At 39.0% G+C, this 21725-nt stretch overlaps 2 protein-coding genes across 2 annotated transcripts; both read right to left on the bottom strand.

The window, feature by feature from the left end:
• Window positions 1-5257: 5257 nt before the first annotated feature.
• Window positions 5258-8999, bottom strand: pts (6-pyruvoyltetrahydropterin synthase). Its single transcript, XM_026315657.2, has 6 exons — window positions 8834-8999; window positions 7558-7637; window positions 7427-7449; window positions 6814-6870; window positions 6190-6260; window positions 5258-6106 (listed from the first exon to the last, which is right to left on the bottom strand). Exons 1-6 carry the CDS (start codon window positions 8926-8928, stop codon window positions 5968-5970), a joined length of 465 nt encoding a protein of 154 aa, XP_026171442.1. The 5' UTR covers window positions 8929-8999; the 3' UTR covers window positions 5258-5967.
• Window positions 9000-10307: 1308 nt separating this feature from the next.
• On the bottom strand, window positions 10308-18865 carry glp2r (glucagon-like peptide 2 receptor). The gene is made up of 13 exons (XM_026315855.1): window positions 18794-18865; window positions 17430-17526; window positions 17244-17348; window positions 16452-16573; window positions 16140-16246; window positions 13577-13733; window positions 13289-13448; window positions 13071-13131; window positions 12905-12971; window positions 12491-12579; window positions 12062-12200; window positions 11925-11966; window positions 10308-11285 (listed from the first exon to the last, which is right to left on the bottom strand). The coding sequence occupies exons 1-13, from the start codon at window positions 18857-18859 to the stop codon at window positions 10917-10919; spliced, it is 1581 nt and encodes a 526-aa protein (XP_026171640.1). The 5' UTR covers window positions 18860-18865; the 3' UTR covers window positions 10308-10916.
• Between the last annotated feature and the right edge of the window lie 2860 nt (window positions 18866-21725).

Genomic DNA, 21725 nt, shown 5'->3' with positions numbered 1-21725 from the left:
ATCTATTCATGCCTACAGCATGTAAAGCAAAAAATATTGGACCCAAGATACATCCATGTGGTGTGTATTTTTATTAGATGTGTAATTAGCTTTAGACAGTACTGTACATGAAACTAATAAAGAAAAACATTTTTGAAGATATTTATTAGAAAAACACAAACTCTATCAAAGTTTACCACAGTCCATCCAGCTGCTTCATCAGCATGGAGAAGTGGTGATCCATCTATTACATGAACTTAGACCTCAGTTGAACAGTGGTAATACAAGCAGTCTATTTCCAACCACAGACATGAAAGAGTGTTTATCATAGTATTACATTTCTACTATGTCTCTTCAATGTAAGAATATACATTAGTCATATATCAGAAAACATCTTCATTTAATGAAGGACTGACCTTGTGCACAGAACAGTTTTTAAAAACACTTTAGTCATCTTAGAACTTAATTTAAACTTGGTATTGGCTAATAGTGTTAAATATAAATGTCTGTGAAGATTCTCAGTCGTCCAGGGGAAGTTATCTAGAGGTTGAGTCATGGAAACTGGACTTTCAGTTTTAAGGCCAAAACATTTCAGCCAAGTGGCTTCATCCGTCTGAGAAAGGCTGAACTAGAACCTCCAATTTATCTCACAGGTTACTTTCACTCCACCCTTAGTCCCATAGACTCACTAGGTGAGCTATGTAAATCAGGTGAGAGTCATTAGACCCACACTCCTGATTAATTTCACTTCACTCCTGGTCTGAATAGTCTCATTAGGTGAACAAAGGAGTGAGCACAGGTGAGGTGTGGTTAGTATCTAATGACCCATTTTCCTCAGGCTTTCAAATGCATGTTCAACAAGTGCTGGCTTCATCCTTAAATAGGGGCCACGTGATTCACACGTTTTTTCATAAAATTGATGACCTCACTGATTGAATGCCACGCTGCTATTTTTTTGAACACACCCCTTTCCACTAATTGCCCAATTGCACAGCCTTAAGAGCGTGCATATCATGAATGCTGGGTCTTGTTTGTTTTCTGAGAATCTACTGCACCCACTGGTAACTTGTTTGCCATGTTGCAATAAAAAATATACTAAAAACCTGGATTATTCTGGCTAGTCACATTGTTCTGCTATTATTTTGAACAATACTGTATCTTCTCTGTCCAAAATGTGTACAACACTGTCTTCAAAAGAGTCCTGTTACCTCTAAATGGAGGGGCTGCTCCTCCTGTGCTGGGCCATCCTCCTGTCAAGTGGTTGTTTGGTTTCTCCAATGTAGAGTTCTGAGCATCCTTCTTTACACTGGACAGCATACACTACATTGCTCCTCTTTTGTTTTGGTGTCTGGTCTTTAGGGTGAACCAGTCTCTGTCTCAGTGTGTTGGTGGGTTTGAAGTGGACTGGTATGTCTCCCAAAAATCTGTTTAAGCCTCTCTGAAACACCTGCTACATAGGGACTGACCAGGTTTTTCCTCTGTGGATCTTAAGGCTCAGCTGTGTTAAATATAAACTAATATAAATAGTGTTGAATATAAAAAGCTAGCTTTACAGCTGTTTTGATATCATGTACTAATGCAGTATATTTACCTTTATACTGAAATGAAAGAACAAATGCAGCAGTTAAAAACACTTAAAAACACCCAAAATACAAGCAGCTCTTAGAGCAGGTTGAAGAGCTTAGGAGTTTGCTAACTATTAGCATCTCTTTCTGCAAAAACTGTGTGTACAGCTACATTCAGTTTAAGCAGCTGTTCACCTATCACAACATCTGTCTCCACTGAAAACAATTACAAGCCAACTCCCCCACTCACTTTGCTAATTTAGCTAAACCTGCATCTTCAAACCTAGCTAACTGTGCCAAATGATCGCCATCAACACATAACATCTTTCAAAACTTTTAAGACGTTAAAAACACACTTCAACAATTACAGGATCATTGACTTATATCAACCGATAGAGCTCAAATAAACTTTATTGCTGCGAGCTATCTAGCAAGTTCAGCTACCTGGCAAACTAACCTATGATTTAGCCACACCCCTTTAACCACATCCATCATTTACCTTCAAGACTTATTTACTCAAAGAGATATGTTCCAATGTAGCAACAGTATTTTCTCTCAGTTTTACAATGTCCTCAACTCTGTCGACCTTTATTTGCACCTATGTTATGTTTTTCCCGCCACTCCACACGCCTGGAGAGAACATCTGAGCATGCGTACAGCTCATCCACAGACACTGCCCAATATATCCACGGTTTTGATTGGCTTAAATTACACCAGCTTAATCAGAGAAACTAATAATTTGGTTACAGCATTTACCGCATTTAAAAACTCACAAAGTCTTACACTTAAAAAAATTAAACCATATCACCTTAACCTTAAACCTTTGATAACTAGAGGCTTTGTCAGAAATGTATAAAGTAATGTGTAAATGTGCATGCAATCATTTCAAGGACTGTAATGATCAAAAAGCCAAAGACATTACAACTTTATCAAAAAGTTTCACAATCTAAAGGGCAGGTTGCACACCCTGACAACATCTGCCAAGGCAGTATTTTGTTAAACCCTGTGAAATCAAATTATTCATGTGGAATTAATAGGGCTCAGAAAGCATTCCCCAAATAATGAGCTGTTCTTAATTCTTAACCCTTCCAACAGTGCTTTGTATTTCCCCATTTGTCTGCCTGCATGTCAATGTGTCAGTCATGTGGGAGGAAATCATGCACAAAGTGATATGTTTACCTTCCAAAATAGGAAAAATGGCAGCGGAGGATAATTTTTCTTGTTTTATCTTGGGGATATAAAAGCAACAGGTTATTTAAGGTTTTATTCTGACTGGCAGTGGAAATTTACAGCCTTATTGTATGACAGGGGATCAGCTGGTTTTGTGGAGCGCCAAGTTGAGTTGAAGTCAGTATGTGTGCGGGCCTCACAGTATTCGCATTTCAGTTTAGATTTATCTTACTATATGTAAGGTGTTGCTTACAATGATGACACACAGAGAATTGTCCCCTAAATCTACAGTTCCCTTCAGCTTCACCAATATTTTAATATCCTTCAGCTCATTGTTTAGCTTTAAGTCTTTTATTCGTAGATGTGCTTTGTTAACCAAACACTCTCACCTTCTATTTAAACATTATGACTGACAGTGCTGGAAAACACAGGAGTACATAATACAATGTTATGGAAAAAGTGATGAGTTTCCCAGGCTTCCTTTTTTAAAGCCACCCTTATCTTCCTAACAATTAATGGGCTAATGGTCATCACCTTGCTGACATATGAAACTACTGTGACTCTGTCGACATAACCAAAACAGTGAGAGTCTACCACTTTGGGAATAAAGTTATATCTGAAGTTATATTTGCCAAGACAATTAAGGTATGTAATCTGACCCATCTGTCTTGCTAATGGCTAAATACACAAAACAGTAAAACACGTTCCTCCTGACAGAAGATAAAAGCAAACTTAATTCAGGATCATAAGGCACAGTGAAAAATACTTGGCCATGAAGCAAAGGGATAATCACTGGCTTTTACCTGTTAATTGCAGTAATCCAGCTGCCTGCTATCAGAGTATAATTATGGAGTGTGGCTTGTTTTGTATCTATCCAGTACTGTACTGTCTTTAGGTGCAGATCTGGGATCATTCTACCTCCACTGGAGTCAGAAGAATGAAGACAGAAGGGAAGCGGCTAATTCAGATCTGCAATCAGAGTTGAAAGGGTTATCTCTGCTCCATCTGTCTTGCTCCAGCATGTTCGTGGCAGGTTGTCTGCCTATGCATGACACATGTTTATGGAATCTGATTAATTAAAGGTTTGTGCTAGCAGCTGAATCTTGACATAAACATTATAACTTTGGCATAAAAAGAGGACTTTCCTTGTTATCACTTATGTATGTGAATCCAATGACATTTCACACATGTTATGGTCTTAATTCACAAAGGCATTAAAGGGATCACACTACAACACATCAGTCCAAGGACGACAAGCTGTGGAAGAATTCAAGAAGTTCTTTACATGTCTTACATTCATCCTACATTAAACGCCTTGCATTCTGATTAAACACATCCTCAAACTTGGATGTGCATGAAATCATCTCCTGAAATGAGTTTATTTACTTATGTAGGCATATCATTTTGTTGGAATTTGGTAATGCTGAAAAAAATGTCATATTTTTGTAAGACTGGGATCATGTGCCAGAGTAACACTGCTTTTAATGCATCATACTCTACATGATGAGTTGTATTTACATTGTGATTTGTCACTGAGGTTGCTCAAACACTACAGAGACAGCAGTAGAGTTGCATGTCTGCTACAATGAACCTTGGGTAATGAATCAGATTGTATATATTATCTTATGACTGGAGTCTGTGCCTGCTGTTACGGTGCTACAGGACAGTGAGAATTATCTCCATAAATCACACAAGTCTGTTTCAATGGAATATGCATGTGTAGAAACAGCTGGAAAATATGGAAAATTACTTCTTTTGAAAAGTATGTTTAGTTTGGCAAATCTCTTCTGTCTGTACTGCTAAGAGCCAATGCTTATATGAACTTGGCTCAACATGGAAATTGACAGTGTTTTATTTCACAATGCCTGGATGTCAAACCTAAATAAAGTTCTTCTGAAGGTAATATGTTGCCCTCTAGTGGCTAAACATCCTGCACTTCACTGAACCATCTTAACCCCTGGTCCATTTAGTAATTGCTGTGAACTCTTGGTCATATTCATGATCTACATCATGTAATGGGAGTTTGCTGACTTTCATTTTTTTTCTTTAAAGATAACTTTATTAACAACATTAATTTGCCTTACCATTTGGTCAAGCGACATGGGCAGGTGAAGAAATGTAGATTTAGTTTTTCTTATGTGTGGACTATATTTGGTTTTATCTGTATTATTATTTATATGAACTGTATATTTTTATATGCTGTATTGTATGTACATACATGTATGTATTTAACATACTGGACTCTGGAATCCAAGATTGGGGATATCACCTTGGACAAGATAATTGGTTTGTTGCAAACAAGGGGAAGGAAATTAATAAACATATGTTACCAGGCAGGCAGCATCTGTTTTGATCATGTAAAATTATTGTTATATACTGTATACTTTTATTATTTAAATTATCAATTCATCCAAAGTTTAACAAACTATTCACACTATTGGATTTAATGTAATAGGCTCCAGCAGATCACTGTGACCCTGGTAAGGAATAAGCGGGTACAGATAACGGATGGATGGTTTTATTTAATGCAAGATGTTAAGACAGGTATGCTTTTTTATGACTAGATGCCACTATTAGTTTAATGGTGCCACAGTGTTGTCAAACGTGCAAGCACATATTCATGAGGATATGCATCAAACCTGAGATGTTCATTTGTCAGTTTATTTTGTGGATCATGGCTTCCAGTTTGAATAATTTTTAATCCCTTAATTTGCACATTTTACTAAATGCTAGGACGTGTTGTGCACAACTGACAGGTTCTGCTGGTGTCAGGATGTCTTTTACACTATTTGTCCATTCACAAACACTCACATTCATACACCAGGGGCAACTTTGGGTACAGTGTTTTGCCCAAGGACACTTCAGCCTGTGGACCAGGGAAGCCAAGGATCGAACCACCAACCCTTTAGTTCATGGTCGACCTACTCTACCTCCTGAGCCACAGCCACCTAAGGGGGGGGGGGGTCGTAAGTCAAAAATGTCAGGAAATTCAGGTTTGATTTTGGTTTTGTGGCTTTAGGTTTTCCACCTTTAATACAAATTCTACAATAATACTGAACATCTGTTTTTTCTACAAAATCTTTGGCATATAGAGTATAAGAGTAACAATATCATCTATGGGCCTTCATAAATCTGTATCAGTCTTACTAAGCGCAGCCTGCAGGAATATGCAATAAGAACAATGAATTAAATAAACAGCAATTAATAGCATGTGTACACATTCAGGACTATATTAAATTATATATCACACGTGTCAACACTGAGATGTCTGCTCTCCTCGATATACAACAATATTCTTATCTGTCTCATAAAGCTTAATCTCGTAGAGTGAGTTGGGAGGGAGAACTTTAACCATGTTGTCCCAGATGTAAACTGCCACATTCTCAGTTGTGCTGATGGACAGAGCAAAACAGTGAATCAATCAGTGAAACAAATACATGTATAATTTGTGAAAGCACCTGAGAACACACCACACCTGACAACATCTGCAAAGTATGGGACGTCTTTATCCAGGTTTTTATGGTCCAGAGGAATCATGATGACGTCCTGCAGGAATCAGTCAGAAGAATAATAGATGAATCAGATGTTTACTTTTAGCTGGACTGTTGTAAAAGGTTGCAGAAATTTAAAGCTGCATACATCTGTTTCTCAACTTGTTCCATTATTACATGAACACTATGTATTGCCTTTATGTAGAAAGAACAAGAATACAGCCCATATAGTTTTAATCAAGGGAACATTGAAGCTGGAATAATCAATATTTTTTAGACCAGCAGAGAGATCAACAGCTTTACTGTCACTCTCATCAAGTTCTGATACACCGGCTGTACATTACCTGCCCAGCACCAATTAGCAATTAGCTAGTAAGCATTCCTCCATGTTAATAAGCCCTCAGGCCCAACACAGAATACTTACAGTACAGGTACATTGAAAGGTAAAGAACAATGCTCTAGAAAGATGGTAACAAGTCTGACACAGAAATTAATAGCACAGTAATGTTCTGTCTTGTTGAGTGGTTGTGTTTGTGTAAAATTCTGTCCTGACTTAGTTCTGATGAAATCCTACCAAGGAGGAGAAAGTGCTGTTCAAATGATTTTACCTCAATGCACCTCTTCAAGTCTGTCAGGTTCATGATCATGCCAGTGAGACGGTCGATCTGTGGACACCCGTGGGCTCAAGGTTAGATATAGCCTCATGTGTTAGACTTGACAGGCACATGGCTTTCTGCATGCTTTACAACAGGGCAGTTATCTATAAGTATTAAGACAAAGGAAACTGGACTTGCATATTGACTTGTATATTTCAGCACCCATCCAACAGGCTTCATTAGCTCTGATGATGAGGATCATTTTGTTAATAATGTAAGGGATGTATTATGCAGTCAGGTTACAAAGTGGTGACACTACACATTAAAAGTTCTCAATACATTTTTAAATGAGAGATTTCAGTTTTTGAAAAAGAATCTTAAAACATTTTTGTTATGGATTACTGAGGGAAAATGTACATTTTATCCACTTGAAATTATGTCTACAAAATAAAGTGTATAAAAAGTAAAGGGGTCTGAATACTTTCTGAAGTAATGGTACTTCTGTAAAATTAAAATAATTTAGAAACAATACAAAATTCCCAGAGTTTTCAGATAGAGAACAAAGACTGCATAGTCTCAGTTCCTGAGTACTTGGTGACAACTGACGTGCTTCATTGGTGCTCACCTTTCCTCGGACAGTTACCTCCACTGGAGACACAAATGAGAACATTTAAAATATATGGATATAGCTGAACAGCGTTTCACACCATATGTCATGTGCTATACAACAAGGATGAATGAAACATTGTGACATACCTTTGTAGTTGTGTCCATGACCATTGGGATTGTTGCATTTTCCATAGACTTTTTTGTTCTCCTCATCTTGTAAGTGAATACTGAAAATGATTAGTAGTTTATTGATATGTGCTGCACTCAGACACACCTTGTACACTCAAACTTTCCATGTTTTTTAAACTGTAACAGTAAAATGGAAAAATAACAAGTTCATAAAATTTGATTAGTTTGATTGGTTAGCAGATGATCTTTTTAAATTGATCAGTTATTAGCTGTTTTTCAGTATTGAAACATTTGCTTATTTCAGTCTTACTTCAGTGCTTTTACAGAAAATGTCATTTAAAACTTTATTAACAGAACAACGCATACAGACTGTAGGCTCTGTATACAGTAAACTCCCGAGATTTGCAGGGGTTATGTTCCTTGAGCACCCACGAATTGTAAAAAGACCGCAAATTTTGGACGTGGTCAAAAAATGCCTATAAATGCATATTTTTGAAGTTTAAACCCTAAATATGTAAACATTTTAATTTCATTTCAAACTCGGCTTAGTACATTAGTAAATAAATTACTGACCTAAATTAGTAAATTATATTGTTCTTAATAATTTTGCATTAAAACACATGAAAAATGATATATTGCCACGAAAAAAAACCTAAAAAATGTGCATGTGCGACTAAAATGGCTTAAATTTCGGGCATTGAGTCTGTGATTATCTGCAATATCAGTCTGTGACATTTAACCACGTTATTCACACCCACCCCCTGACTTTTGTGCCGTAACCTAAAAACTGAAAATTGAAACTGAAAACATTTGAAGTAAAACTGAAAAACGGAGACTTGAAACCGAAAATACACTTATATTTACTTTAAGTGTCCTGATTCCTGTTCATTTCTTATTGTCTCAAATCTCATCCATATTTACTGACAACACGTGAAGGCAGCACCAGCAATCGTCCAATGAGTCGTGAGGAACTACAAACTACAAATCCCATAATACTGCCAACACGCGATATTTTATCGATGTGAAATATACAACTGGACACACATACAGTGGTAAGAAACACAACGCTGGACAGTTGATGCAGGTCTGACCCCCCCAAAGCTCCGTGTCATGACGAGAATCACCTTTCTCTTCTTTCCGTCAATGTCCGTCGACTTCCTGTGTTTGTTTAAAGCGCAAACGCCAGTTATCCGGCCGGAGTTAGCGGTTTTATTCGGCGCACATAAGTGTCGCTTGTTTAAGCAAACGGCGGAGACAGAGGCTCCTGTGTTTGTGCCGCGGACGGTGGCCTCACCTGTGGAGCCGGTGACTGGCGCTGAAGCTCTGGACTCGGGTGATGTAGCCGATGCGCTCCTTAGCTGCGCTGTCGTCCACGGAGGATCCAGCCATAGTCACCACCTGTGGGAGAGAGTGGGGCGAGAAACAATCAGCTCCAAGGCTGCAGATAAAGCCCCAGCCCCTGTGACTCGGGCTGTCCTGCTATTGGCTCCAACTGGGGCGTAAATCCAACTCACATGTCTCAGATGTTTCCTCAGGCCCTCAGGCTGAGCGAACAACAGACTGGTTGATGGATAACCTACACTGTAATAGTGTAAGACTAAAACAGTTACACTACATTACATTACACTTACATTATTCACGTCTTCGGATCTCTGAAATGAAATGTTCAGTGATCCATAAGTTTCATTTTTATTCGTTCAGATAGTGGTTTAAGTCAATATAACGGACATCAGTGTTTATTGACAGCTTGACATAGCAATCGTGAAGCACAGGGGCCTTATTACCTTGTTGCTTTTTTGAAATCTACATTAGAGAACCCACTTTTTACCTGTATGGGAACATTAGCTGGTGTTTTAAAGTAGGAGGGGAATAAGAAGACAGACAGCCTTAGTCGATTAACAGTGTTTTTATTTGCACACATACATCATTGTGATACTACACGTGCAAAAGATGTGACAGATTTAGCTGTACAACAAAGCCTTTGGTATATGTCAAGCTTCATAAGACCAGAAAACAAACAAACAAAAAAACTTGCTGCACATTGAGCTTAATTTTTCACATTAAAACAACAAATACACTGTATTTATATGCACTTTTCAATCCAGAGGTTATGCCATATGGATATCTCAACTGGCCTGTCATGGTAAGATGTAAAATGTTTAATAAAAAGAAAAAGCTGTTGTAAAGTATGAATACTAAAAATGAATATTATGCAGTATGCGTACAATAAGAATGTATTTTATCATAATACTGTACAGCACTGAAAGATAACAGTTTATACCGTTTAAATAAAACTTGTTTAGATGATTAAACTGGACAGAAAAAGATCAACAAATCATTTATAATTAACTTTCCATTAAGTCTGATTGTTTGGTAAATTTATAGATTAATTCATATGTACAAACTGTTGTAAAATACATTCTGGTTAATGACCCATTTACTAAATTCTCTGACACTCCTTTACATTCCCAGAATATTTCCAACAATCTTAGATCTGGAGTATACCTAACTAAACTGCACTGTTTCAGAAATCTCGTCACTACAAAGAATGCGTGGCCAGAATAACCTGTACAGCCCAGCCACAGGCGTCAGGGCAAAAAACTTGCTACTGGCACCTGTGGGTGCCCTGTTCACGCATTCAAATCTACTGCCCCACTGTGCAATGTGTATCTAGCTTGTTGTCATCAAGCTCCTATTAAAAATCACTTGAAATGGAAACTTGAAACTCTTGGGAGAATGTTCTTTAGTAATACATTACATTCACACAGGTAAGTTAATGCTGCCAGCTGGTACCCCTATAACGTTCAATTAAAAAAGTAATCATATATATTTATTTTTTTTAACAAACCCCATTTTTCAACATCTTTTTTTCCTGTCCAATCAAATCAAACACCCTCTATAAATACATCCCACTGCTTCAGAGTCAAACATCTTCTAGTTCTTCAATGCCAGGATTCACAAGGAAATACATCACATTTTAGAAGTAATTATAAACTTCAGAGGAGTATTTAGTGCAGTTCACAGAGTGGGTTACACCTGACCCCTTTAGCGTTTCCACAGAGACCTTAAACTGAAGAGTTTTGTTGGCTCATGATGTTGATAAAGGCTATTTTTTCAGAGGAAACATCATATTGTGTGTAAAAACAGCTTTTTTAAAATCAAATTTAGCTAGTAGCCACACCGCAGGGTAACCATAGTAACTCTGGGGGCATCTTGGGTTCTGGGCCTTGGGGCAGTTGCTGTTTTTACTATGGTACTGTAATCCAGCTGTAGAAGCATGTCTTTCCTCATGTGATCACTAATTCAGTCTTCTCCCACATGTGTACCAGTATACATTTGTCCATGTTAGGTGACAAATATCAGGAGGCTAGCTGGGATCAGAACTCACTCTCCTCCAGAATTTCCTCCATGGTCTCCCCGAGCGTCATCTCTCCATCACTGCTGGACAGACTCTTCCTGGTGAGAAAATCAAGCCCTGCTGTGTCACAGGCCACGAGCCCAGCACCTTTAACCTCTCCTAGTCCAAGTGCTCCACTTCTTCCATATACAGCCGCTTGCAGCAGGTGCGGGTAAGCTGTGGAGGCACACTGTTTCTTGTAAGAGCAACCCCGCCGAGAGCACTGTGGCTGGGGGTCTCGAGTGCACTTCCACAGGTACTTGAGAGGCACACCGTGAAAACAGCTCCTCACCTGGAAGTGGTTGGTGAACAGGAAAAGCTGCCAGCGTTTCTTCAGTTCAGTTTGGACCTAAATACAGATAAAGAAACTAATTATGACTTACATCTAATCTTATAATTTTACTGAATTGCCATTCCCTTTCACTTGAGTCATAAAGCCAGATTCTTTCCTAAATCTTAACCCATTCTGTTACGAATGAAAACACATCTTCTGCCTTATAAAGTTGATACAATGCAAGTTAGCAAACAATTGCCTGTTTACACATTGAGCAGAAATTGAAATGAATATTTAAGGCCACTTAACAAATATGAGAGCAAAATTTACTCTCCTTTTAGCTGCGTTTTGGTTCACTGGCTCTTCGGCTGCTAATCCACTACCAGTCCAACTAGTATGTTCAACAGGTAGTTGCTAACTGTGCTTGCGTTTTGCTGCTGGGAATTTTACTGTGCACAATTGGTTTATGTCAATACTTCTCCCACAAGCGACTGCTTGCTGCAGCTGGAAAAAAGATGAATGTGAGTGAGTTTGTGGGAACCCAAAACAACAAGCTATAACGGGCTAAAACCCTGTTTAGAGCTGAGGTGAAAAGATAAATCTATGGGTTTGTTATTTTGAACAGCACTCTTCACATTACACACAGTCTTATGATCAGCTGCTTTAGGATCACAAGGCAACAAGTGACTTCATCTTACCGAAGAAAGCACATACCTCTCCATTAGCAAAACAGTATAACGCAGCAACAAGGAATCCCTAAAAAACAAAGGTTACACATAAATTAGGGCTGATCTGAACCTAGACCAAATACAAACTCTAGTCAGGTTTATAATTCACTTTAAAGTCGTTACCTGAAAAGAGCTGAGGGTCAGGTTGATGAAGTTCCTGGCGTAGCGGCTACTGCCCTCCATACATTCATCAATTAGTACAGTAAAAACCACTTCATGGATTCCAAGCAGAGGAATCAGTACCAGTGTGGCTCTGGCCAAACTGAAGAGCATGAATGAAAATATATGGTGCAACCAATAACCAGAAAACTGGCAAAGGATTCAAAAGAGCAAAGAACAAAATAGAGGAGAGCACGGTTTTGTGGTGACATTTATGGTAAAGAGGCCAGAGCTTATGGACATTTAACTTTGCCCCTTACATGGGAGTGATTAACATTTAAATGTTAACTACTGTAACCTACTGTAACCTACTGTAAAGACCTCACTAAGCAAACAGGCCTCAAGGTCATTTGGACTGATATTTGGAATACATTAGTAAATAAGGAAATATACCTGTATCTGTAGTCTGTAAATTTCACCTGATCTGCTTTCAGCTTGGACAGAAGCAGCATCAGGATCTTGATGAATATGAAGAAAATAACCTGAAACAGACATCCAAGGTAGATGTAAAGGAACTCGATCTAAAACACTGGCAACTCAAAGTCTGACAAGTTTACATAAAAACCTGCATCTCAGCGTAGCCTCATTAATGCGAACTCTCGTACCAAGAAATTAGCAATCAGTCACACTACCACACTATACAGTCACATGCCCTCACAAGACATGAAACATTAAACACAGTGTGAAATCAGAGTGAAATTTACTTAACATCTGACACCAGAGGAACAAGACACTCAACATGATGCAACATGATGAATCTGTAACTAACTACGGAGTTCTGAAAAGACCTATGAGGATTTCACTTACCAGCACTGATAGAGTAATTGGTCCTCTAATTATCCACCAGAACCATCTGTTCACAATTGACCAGCATCTGAGGAATAACAATGAACAAATTTTAAATAGTTAACTGATACAGAACATTTTACATTATTTAATTCACTTACTGTGAAGTATGTAATGTCATACTCACTCTGTGTTTTCATATATAATCTTGACCACTGTCCATGGTGTCACAAACAAGACAGGTGTTCCTTAAAATCATCAAAGAATCAATAGATCATTCCTATGGATTGGTAAAAATCAATTTGTAATTTTAATATACATTATATATACTGTTTTAAGCTTCACTGAACAACTGAGAGATGCTGTGCCTTAGTTCTGCACTGTACACCCAAATACACAGCTTACCCCATCCTAGCAGCATGTATTTCTTGAGTAGACGTCCTTTGGTCAGCACTGCAGTGAACAGCAGCGTGTGTAAGAAAATTGCCTCCACTAAGAGCCAGAAGTAGTTACAGGCCACAAAGTACTCCATGCACACTTTGGAGAATTTGCACAGAAGTGCTATCTGTTGAGGAATGTATTAGTCTTGTAAATGATTTGGTTGATTCAAGCTCCTTTGGCCACAACAACCACATAAAGTGAAACAGTTCACAGCTTCCTTGTATGCAAATAATGAGGCAGTTTTATTTATACCGTGGAGCTTGAATAGGAGTTCCATCCAGGGTCGTCCTGTGGTAGGTTAGAATACATGACATATAATATGATTTCCTTGGAGATGACAGCCATGGCTCTCAGGATGAATGACACAAACAGATTCATATGGATGTAGTTTCTGGTACAGTGGAGCTTCCTGGTAAGCAGATACACAAGCATTTTGAGGAAGGCATTGATCCATAGTTGATGTGTAATTGTAAAAGCATTAGAGAGGACTTAGCCAAGACTTAAGTGGAAATGACAAATGATCAAGTTAGATGCAGTTACATAGAAATACTTTCTTTTATAATTTTATTAATGATAACTGATTATCTCCTTCTTCTTCTTTTCCTTTCAGCTGCTCCCTTCAGGGGTCTCCACAGTGAATCATCTGCCTCCATTTAACCCTATCCTCTGTATCCTCCTCACCCACACCAACTATCCTCATGTCCTCCTTCACTACATCCAAGAACCTCCTCTTTGGTCTTCCTCTAGGCCTCCTTCCTGGCAGCTCTAACCTCAGCATCCTTTTACCAATGTATTCACTGTCCCTCCTCTGAACATGTCCAAACCATCTCAATCTGGCTTCCCTGGCTTTTTCTCCAAAACATCTAACATGAGCTGTCCCTCTGATGTCCTCATTCCTGATCCTATCCATCCTCGTCACTCCCAGAGAGAACCTCAACATCTTCAGCTCTGCTACCTCCAGCTCTGCCTCCTGTCTTTGTCTCAGTGCCACTGTCTCTAAACCAGACAACATTGCTGGTCTCACCACTGTCTTGTCCACCTTTCCTTTCATTCTTGCTGACACTCTTTTGTCACACATCACACCTGACACTTTCCTCCACCCGTTCCAACCTGCTTGCACACGTCTCGTCACTTCTTTTCCACACTCTCCATTGCTCTGGACTGTTGACCCTAGGTCCTTAAAATCCTCCACCTTCTTCACCTCTGCTCCCTGTAACCTCACTGTTCTACTTGAGTCCCTCTCATTTACACACATGTACTCTGTTTTACTGTGGCTAACCTTCATTCCTCTCCTTTCGAGAGCAAACCTCCACCTCTCTAGATTTTCCTCCACCTGCTCCCTGCTCTCACTACAGATGACAATGTTATCTGTAAACATCATGGTCCACGGAGATTCCTGTCTAACCTCATCTGTCAGCCTGTCCATCACCACAGCAAACAAGAAGGGGCTCAAAGCCGATCCTTGGTGCAGTCCCACCTCCACCTTGAACTCCTCTGTCACCCCTACCTCACCACTGTCTTACAGCTCTCATACATGTCCTGCACCACTCGAACATACTTCTCTGCCACTCCAGACTTCCTCATACAAAACCACAGCTCCTCTCTCGGCACCCTGTCATACGCTTTTTCCAAATCTACAAAGACACAATGCAGCTCCTTCTGGCCTTCTCTGTACTTCTCCATCAGCATTCTCAAAGCAAATATTGCATCTGTGGTTCTCTTTCTTGGCATGAAACCATACTGCTGCTCACAAATGCTCACTTCTGACCTCAGCCTAGCCTCCACTACTCTTTCCCATAACTTCATTGTGTGACTCATCAGCTTTATTCCTCTGTAGTTTCCACAACTCTGCACGTCTCCCTTGTTCTTAAGATAACTGATTATCTCCATAGTCTAAATATTCCCTAAGCCTTCTTCTCCTAGTGTGCCTAGTGTGACTCTTGAAACCACCAACCATCAAGAATGCATGATTATATAGTGTCATGGCTGTGCAGTCAAAAAATGTCATTATAATGGCAGTCAATGGGGCAAAAACATCCATGAACAATAAATTAGTCAGAAAAAATTAAAATCTGATGCTGCACAAAAACTAACAATGCATCAAAGTCAGTGTTGTTATCAATCTTTGACATATCCAAGTGATAGGGGGGTAAAAAAATGTCCAGTTCACAATCACTTTTAATATTGAAAATGAGTCATTCTGTGTGTTTATTCCCCAAATCCATGCCATCACTTATGAAATTGGCATTTAAAGGGTTAAACTCCTGGAATTTTTTTTTTGACATTTAGTAGTTTTAATCAGAACTGAAGTTGATTAACAGATTTATGATAAAAAAATATTGAATAATATCTGGATAATATTCTATGCAGAGTTAATTGTTAAGCTCTGAGCAACAGCATTGAAAAGAAGGAGGGGCAAAGAACATGTGAGTGGTCAGACCGACAGGTTTTAAACTAATCTCCAGGTTAGTCAAACTTATTGGGAAAAGAAAAAAAAGGCAAACAATAAGATATTACTTGTTTGTCAACATCTGTATACCATCAACTTTGACCTATTGTACTTTCTGTATGTGTGCACACAGATCCTATGCAGTGAGAGATCAATATTACAGTATCTTGGAAGCATTCACTTTCAGTTTTACCTCCAAATATCATTGTTTGGAAAATGCTGTTGCACTAGTTCTCAGGCCTCAGAAATGAAGCTGCTGAACACATTGTTATCATGACTGATAGAAATGATGGCAAAAATCATGACCTGAGTTGTAATAAATCAGAGTTAGGACCATCACAAAGCCCTGTACCTCCTGATACTGACCTCAACATGCCCATCAGGAAAGTGGCCAGGATGAGCGACGTTAGGGATAGGGAATAGCCAATTACAGAGATGAGCCTGAGGGCTGTCTGGCGAAATAGTTCATCCTCCTGGACACACACATGCCAACACACACACACACACACGCACACACATACACACGGAAATGGATGGAGTGACACCAAAAAACTCAAATGTTTTGTATAATGGCTAGACAAAGGGTGAATAAGACGCCGCAGATCAACAAATACATGCCAGACTTTCAGCTCCAATTAAGCAGGACTAAAACTTTGTATTTCACACCATCCTCCTGACCTTGTCTTTAAAGTAATGGTGCTCCTGACATTCTGAGTCATCCCTCCAGGGCTCGGAGGAGTTCTCCCTCCACCTCCATCTCCCATTTTCTAAGCATTCTCGGTGTGCCCTCCTGGAGCTGTCTGCAGGTAATTGAAAGACACATTTATATGCATGGTTTCTTCTGTCACTATAGTAAGAGGGGAGGCTGACTGGGCAAGTAATCATTTTAACGTATGCTAGGCGTTAAAATGATGAAAAGTTTTTCTTTTCATGATTATAAAGCCTGGATGGTTTCTGGTACTTTTCTGGTTAATTTAACTAATTTTCACTTAGAAAGAGACAGTAACGGAAAGAAAATAAAATGGTAAGTGTAATAAAAATCAAAACTACACAGTTTCAGGCTTACTATGCAGGTATTTCCACCTCTGTCATCACCTCTGTATAAAGATGTTTGTCGCTGACATTAGACAACTTAATGCTAACATTAAATGACAAGTCAGCTAATGTCCTGATAAAGATTAGGCCGTGAACAGCGTACAGTGATTTTGTGTCAGTGAAGTAACCGTAGCATTACGTTTTGTATCCTAAACCAGATTGTATTTTTCATTAAGGTAATTCAGCATAGTCTCTCACACAAGGATATTTCACAAAAGAATCTTGTGATTGATTCATTTGGAAGTGGATGCAGTGAAAAAAACCATCTGAACAGCCTTTTGTGTTATAACGTCAAAGCTACGACATCATTTCTTTTTTGTTTGTCACCACATGCATGAGTTTCTTTTGAACTGAGGGGGTAAAACCTAAAATTACCCTCACTGATCCATGGTAAGTAAGAAGGACATGGGACCGACACATTCCCAGGAGATGAATGGGGCCAGCACACAAATGTATCAAATGTTCCTCTACAGTAGTTTCCTGCAATAAAATAAATAATAATTTTCAAGAGTTTCATAACAGTAATAAAAAAAATAATTAACCTTTTGGCAGGAGGCTTACCAGTTTTAGAGGGTGCACCTGTTGCCAAAGTTCTGCTGCAGTTCTCCCAGTATTCAGTCCGTTTTGCTATGAGATTTTCAAGTACTGAGGCTGTCACCTAGCATGTGGATTCAGGAAGTGAGGGATAAGGGATTGTTTCAACATTTTTTCCAGTATGACATTTTTGCCTTCATTGACAGTCTAGAGGCACATTCACACTTTTAAGCTTGAGAAGGGCAATGCTATCTACAGCATATCGTACTGCTTTACAGGATCTAAACCTCTCACACTACCTGCAGCCTCTCACTGGATGTGATGTGCAGTATTTGTGTTTACCCACTTGGTGGGAGTATTTTATCAGAACCAATTTTTGTCAGTGAGGGACCACTTTCACCTCTGTATAATCTATAACTGACAGGCCATTTATCAACCCAGCTTCGTGCATTATTATCATGCCTACAGCAATGCAAACACTGCTCTCTGTTTACTGCTGATGTTTAAATGATATGAAAAAATGTCTGGGTGTCTGTTGGCATAAAGGTTATTGTGCTCTGCAGCTATCGTATTAATTAATGCTCAGCCATAAATTATGATTCTGCTCTAATTTGCTATCATTAGTGAGACAAATGAGCATTTCCTTTATTTGAGAAACAAACTGCAGACCCTGTCATCTCTGTCAATTAAAATGAAATTTGAGGGCAGAGGACAGTAGCTTTCCTATCTTGGCTGAACACTCCCTATCTTCACATGCCAGCGAGAAAACAGCTAAAGTCGGCAACCTCTTTGTGCCCATTTGGCTGCCTGGTGGCTCATCCCAAGACCCTGTTCAAACAGTGTTGCCAATGACGAGAAGAGCTGTTGGCTCCCCAGCTTCTCTGTTGTCTCCTATGGGACTAAATCTGCTTCAAAACCAGCCGCAGGATCTTGAATCCCTGAATAATTTCCCTGTATTATAATGTTGAAGATGAAAGTGCACAAAAAGGGCTCTCTGATCTTATTTGTCTTGTATTTGTCTTATGCCAAGTGTCTCTCCACCTTTTTTTCTTTCATCCCTTGAAAAAAAATATCTCCTTCATTTGATTTCCAAACCAGATTATTTGTTTTTCAAGCATATCACTAAACTGGAACAATCAAGCACTGATTTCATTAGTAGATACTGCAAAAAATGCATATGAGGAGTGGGGTCTCCTGTAGCTCAAACTTAAAATGAAAAAGCATCATTTAAGATCAAAAATAATCAGCTACATGTTCCGTTTTTTATTTCTCCACAAGAAATATGGCATTCAGTCTTGACTCATACAGTAAACTGGATGGGCAATTCTCTGTGTAGTCAACTAAAAAAATAAAAAAATAGATGTTAAAGATAAAAAGAGAGATAAATTTACCTGGTGGCTGAAGATAACACAGAGGAGTAAGAGAGTGGTACAGATCCTCCTGTGCCAGGTTGGCATGATGCTGTGTGTTCTCCACTGGTTTTCACCACCATATCTCACCCATGGTCTCTCCAGGCCTCACACTCATGGTCATATCAGCTCCTTACTGGCTCTCCTTTCTTCACTACATCAGGTACAGTGGTTTTGAGTTTGACCTTGTATAGAACAACTCTGGGTTTGATAAGAATTTTTTGGATTAATATGGAGAATAGTTTGCAAAAACATGAATTACTCCTCTGCAGGTTGGATTGCTTGCTGTAGTTTACTCAGTTTTCCTGTCTCAAATCTTCTTAACGTTCCAAACAACTTTCCAAGATTCCAAGCTGCTTTAAGGTCGTTCAACTAACTTACCACTGACAAAAAAAAGTTACCTCCTAATGACAGATTTAATTTGAAGAGTTATCCTAGATGAAGAAGTCCTCCTTTGCAGACACAGCCTTCCTGTCTATGAAGAACTCTCAGGCTGTGAAAGAGGTGGATCTGTCTGTGCTCCCTATAAACACGGTGCGGCAGAGAATGCATGTGGATCTTCACCGACAGATCGCCTCTCCCACCCCGTCCGCTCCTAACCAATCAACATAAGGCCGACTACATAACTGGACTAACTTTATTGTCCAGTATAACTGATCACGCAGGAGCAAAAGGGCACACAAACACAATGAGCAATTGCACACATTGTGCAGATTTATATAAAAAATATACATGCAGGCAATCACCAACGAAAAGCACCTGTGCTATACACAGTAAGGAAAGACACTGACCCCTCCTTGCTGTTTCACTATCTCACACTGTAACTGGGCATCACCAGGCATTTCTGACACTAATGGGGATCTAGTGTAAACTAAGAGCACTGAAGCCAAACACTGGCAGGCAAATGGGAGAGCTGAGAGCCAGAGCTTCCTGCACAAGCCTCGTGACCTACATCATTCCTGCCTCACTAAAGATTTCAAACCTCTTTGATTTAAAATTATTCTTGCAAGAAACCGAAGGGGGAGAAGGTTTTTTTTTGTTATTAGCCTAACTGTACAAGAAATAAATCCTGAATTGAGGTTGTTTTTATTAGTTGAATACTTTATTACTTATTAAAGCTGCACTGATTGATTATGTGGTGGCAAGGGAACAAGCTATAATAAAAGATCAGAAAACTAAAAATGGGCTGGAAAACTAGCTTTGAAAATCCCAGGGGCTGGTTTTTCCTTGTCTGCTGCTTCTGACATGGTTTCGTCCCTAAAGTATTCAGAAGACAAAGGAGAGAAGCATCATCCCACAAGGTTCAATGAATCGCTTAGTAGAAAGCAGCACGAGTCATGAAAACCATATTTAATGTTCCTTCATGGAATTAGCTGAATTAGCTAGTGCTTGACCTTACACTTATAAGAATGTGAAAGTGGCCAAGAAACAAAACACCAAAAAGAGCATGAAAGAGCAATATCCCATATATAAAATGAACCTTCAAATGAGCTAAAGGCTTATGTGCTTACATTTAACCATGCTGTGACCATGCGACCATACAGTATGGAACTTTTCCTCACCATTAAAACCATTATGCATGTTGCAAATGGGTACACTCTCTCTCAGTCTCTCATATTACAGTAGCTCCTGCAAAGTATCTTCCCTTCCTGCTGAAAGTCCCAGCATACCAGCACCCTGAGGCCATGTCTGCTGCAAACTAGTTTACTGTCATTTAAATCTTTTCAAATTGTAATGAAAATTTTGATATGTGTGTTTTCCCTCTTCTTTAAATCTAATCTTTGCTGGATGTTATTTAGTAGCACAGTGTGGACATATGGGCCTCTCACAGCAGCATACTGTCTGGCTTATGGAGCTGGAAAAATTCAATTGCAGAGTTTGTTTCGTATATCACAGTCACAAATAATGGCATGGCTGTGCACTATAAGATCCACAGCACAATATTATTCCATATTTTTTCTCTGCAGTGGATTCTGTCACGTTCATACTACAAGGCCATTTGAAAGCTATATCACAATGTAATAAAAACAAAATTACAGCTCAGCATAATTCATCATTATGTTTCTTTTCTTTTCAGTTCAAACTAGTAATTATATTTATTACATGTTGCTTTTATTTTCTAATAATTGTCTTTTCCTGAAATTCACTGCAAATCTGGAGGAGTTTGCTAGACCATGATATTTTTTTTTAAATGCACTGGTGTAACCTTAGCCATAGACGGTTACTAGTAAGGAAAATATAAAATGTAAACTGTTTCTGGCTGAAACTGTTAACAGATTAGCAGACACACATCTGTAATCTGGGCAGTGAATAGTTTAGCTGATTTAGATCTGAAGTCCAGGAGTTTTGACTTAAAATGAAATAAGTGAAACTGTGTGTTTGATTGGGTTCACCTTCATTGGGTTGAGCAGTGAAGAAACAGCCTCCTTTTTAATATATTATCAACTTGAGAAAGCCTAAAGAGAGCGCAAGAAGATGGCAACCCAAAACATACAGCCAAATGCAGCCAGAGGCTTTACTACACTACAGTATACAGTATAGTCTATTGTTGTTAAAACACACAGTGCACAGTTTTACAATACATCAGAAGTGTTGACTTCAAATTGAAATGAAATTCATAGGAAGTTTGTTTATAAGTCATATCACCATTTTGAGTGGCAGCATGTGAATGAGTGGTTAGCACTGCTGCCTCACATCAAGAAGGTTCCTGATTTGAAACCCATCAGGGGCCTTTCTGTGTGGAGTCTGCATGTTCTCCCTGTGCTTGTGTGGGTTTTCTCCAGGTCCTCTGGTTTCCTCCCACAGTCCAAAAACATGTATGTCAGGTTGATTGGTGACTCTAAATTGCCCATAGGAGTGAGTGTGAGTGTGTGAGGTTGTTTGTCTCTATGTGGCCCTGTGATGGACTGGTGAC

This window comes from Mastacembelus armatus, chromosome 19 (genome assembly GCF_900324485.2).
Source record: "Mastacembelus armatus chromosome 19, fMasArm1.2, whole genome shotgun sequence".
In the NCBI taxonomy this organism is placed as follows: domain Eukaryota; kingdom Metazoa; phylum Chordata; class Actinopteri; order Synbranchiformes; family Mastacembelidae; genus Mastacembelus; species Mastacembelus armatus.
This window is presented reverse-complemented; position numbering and strand designations above follow the sequence as displayed.

What these genes read in the sequence shown, in the direction of transcription:
- pts (XM_026315657.2), bottom strand. Translation starts at nt 8,928, where the DNA reads ATGGCTGGATCCTCCGTGGACGACAGCGCAGCTAAGGAGCGCATCGGC. An exon ending in AGGTAACTGTCCGAGGAAAG is followed by an intron (nt 6,871 to 7,426) that starts GTGAGCACCAAT and finishes GGGTGTCCACAG; the next exon opens with ATCGACCGTCTCACTGGCAT. An exon ending in ACTTGAAGAGGTGCATTGAG is followed by an intron (nt 6,261 to 6,813) that starts GTAAAATCATTT and finishes TGATTCCTGCAG; the next exon opens with GACGTCATCATGATTCCTCT.
- glp2r (XM_026315855.1), bottom strand. Translation starts at nt 18,859, where the DNA reads ATGCCAACCTGGCACAGGAGGATCTGTACCACTCTCTTACTCCTCTGT. An exon ending in CAATTACTCTATCAGTGCTG is followed by an intron (nt 12,580 to 12,904) that starts GTAAGTGAAATC and finishes TGTCTGTTTCAG; the next exon opens with GTTATTTTCTTCATATTCAT. An exon ending in TGACCCTCAGCTCTTTTCAG is followed by an intron (nt 11,967 to 12,061) that starts GTAACGACTTTA and finishes TTTGTTTTTTAG; the next exon opens with GGATTCCTTGTTGCTGCGTT.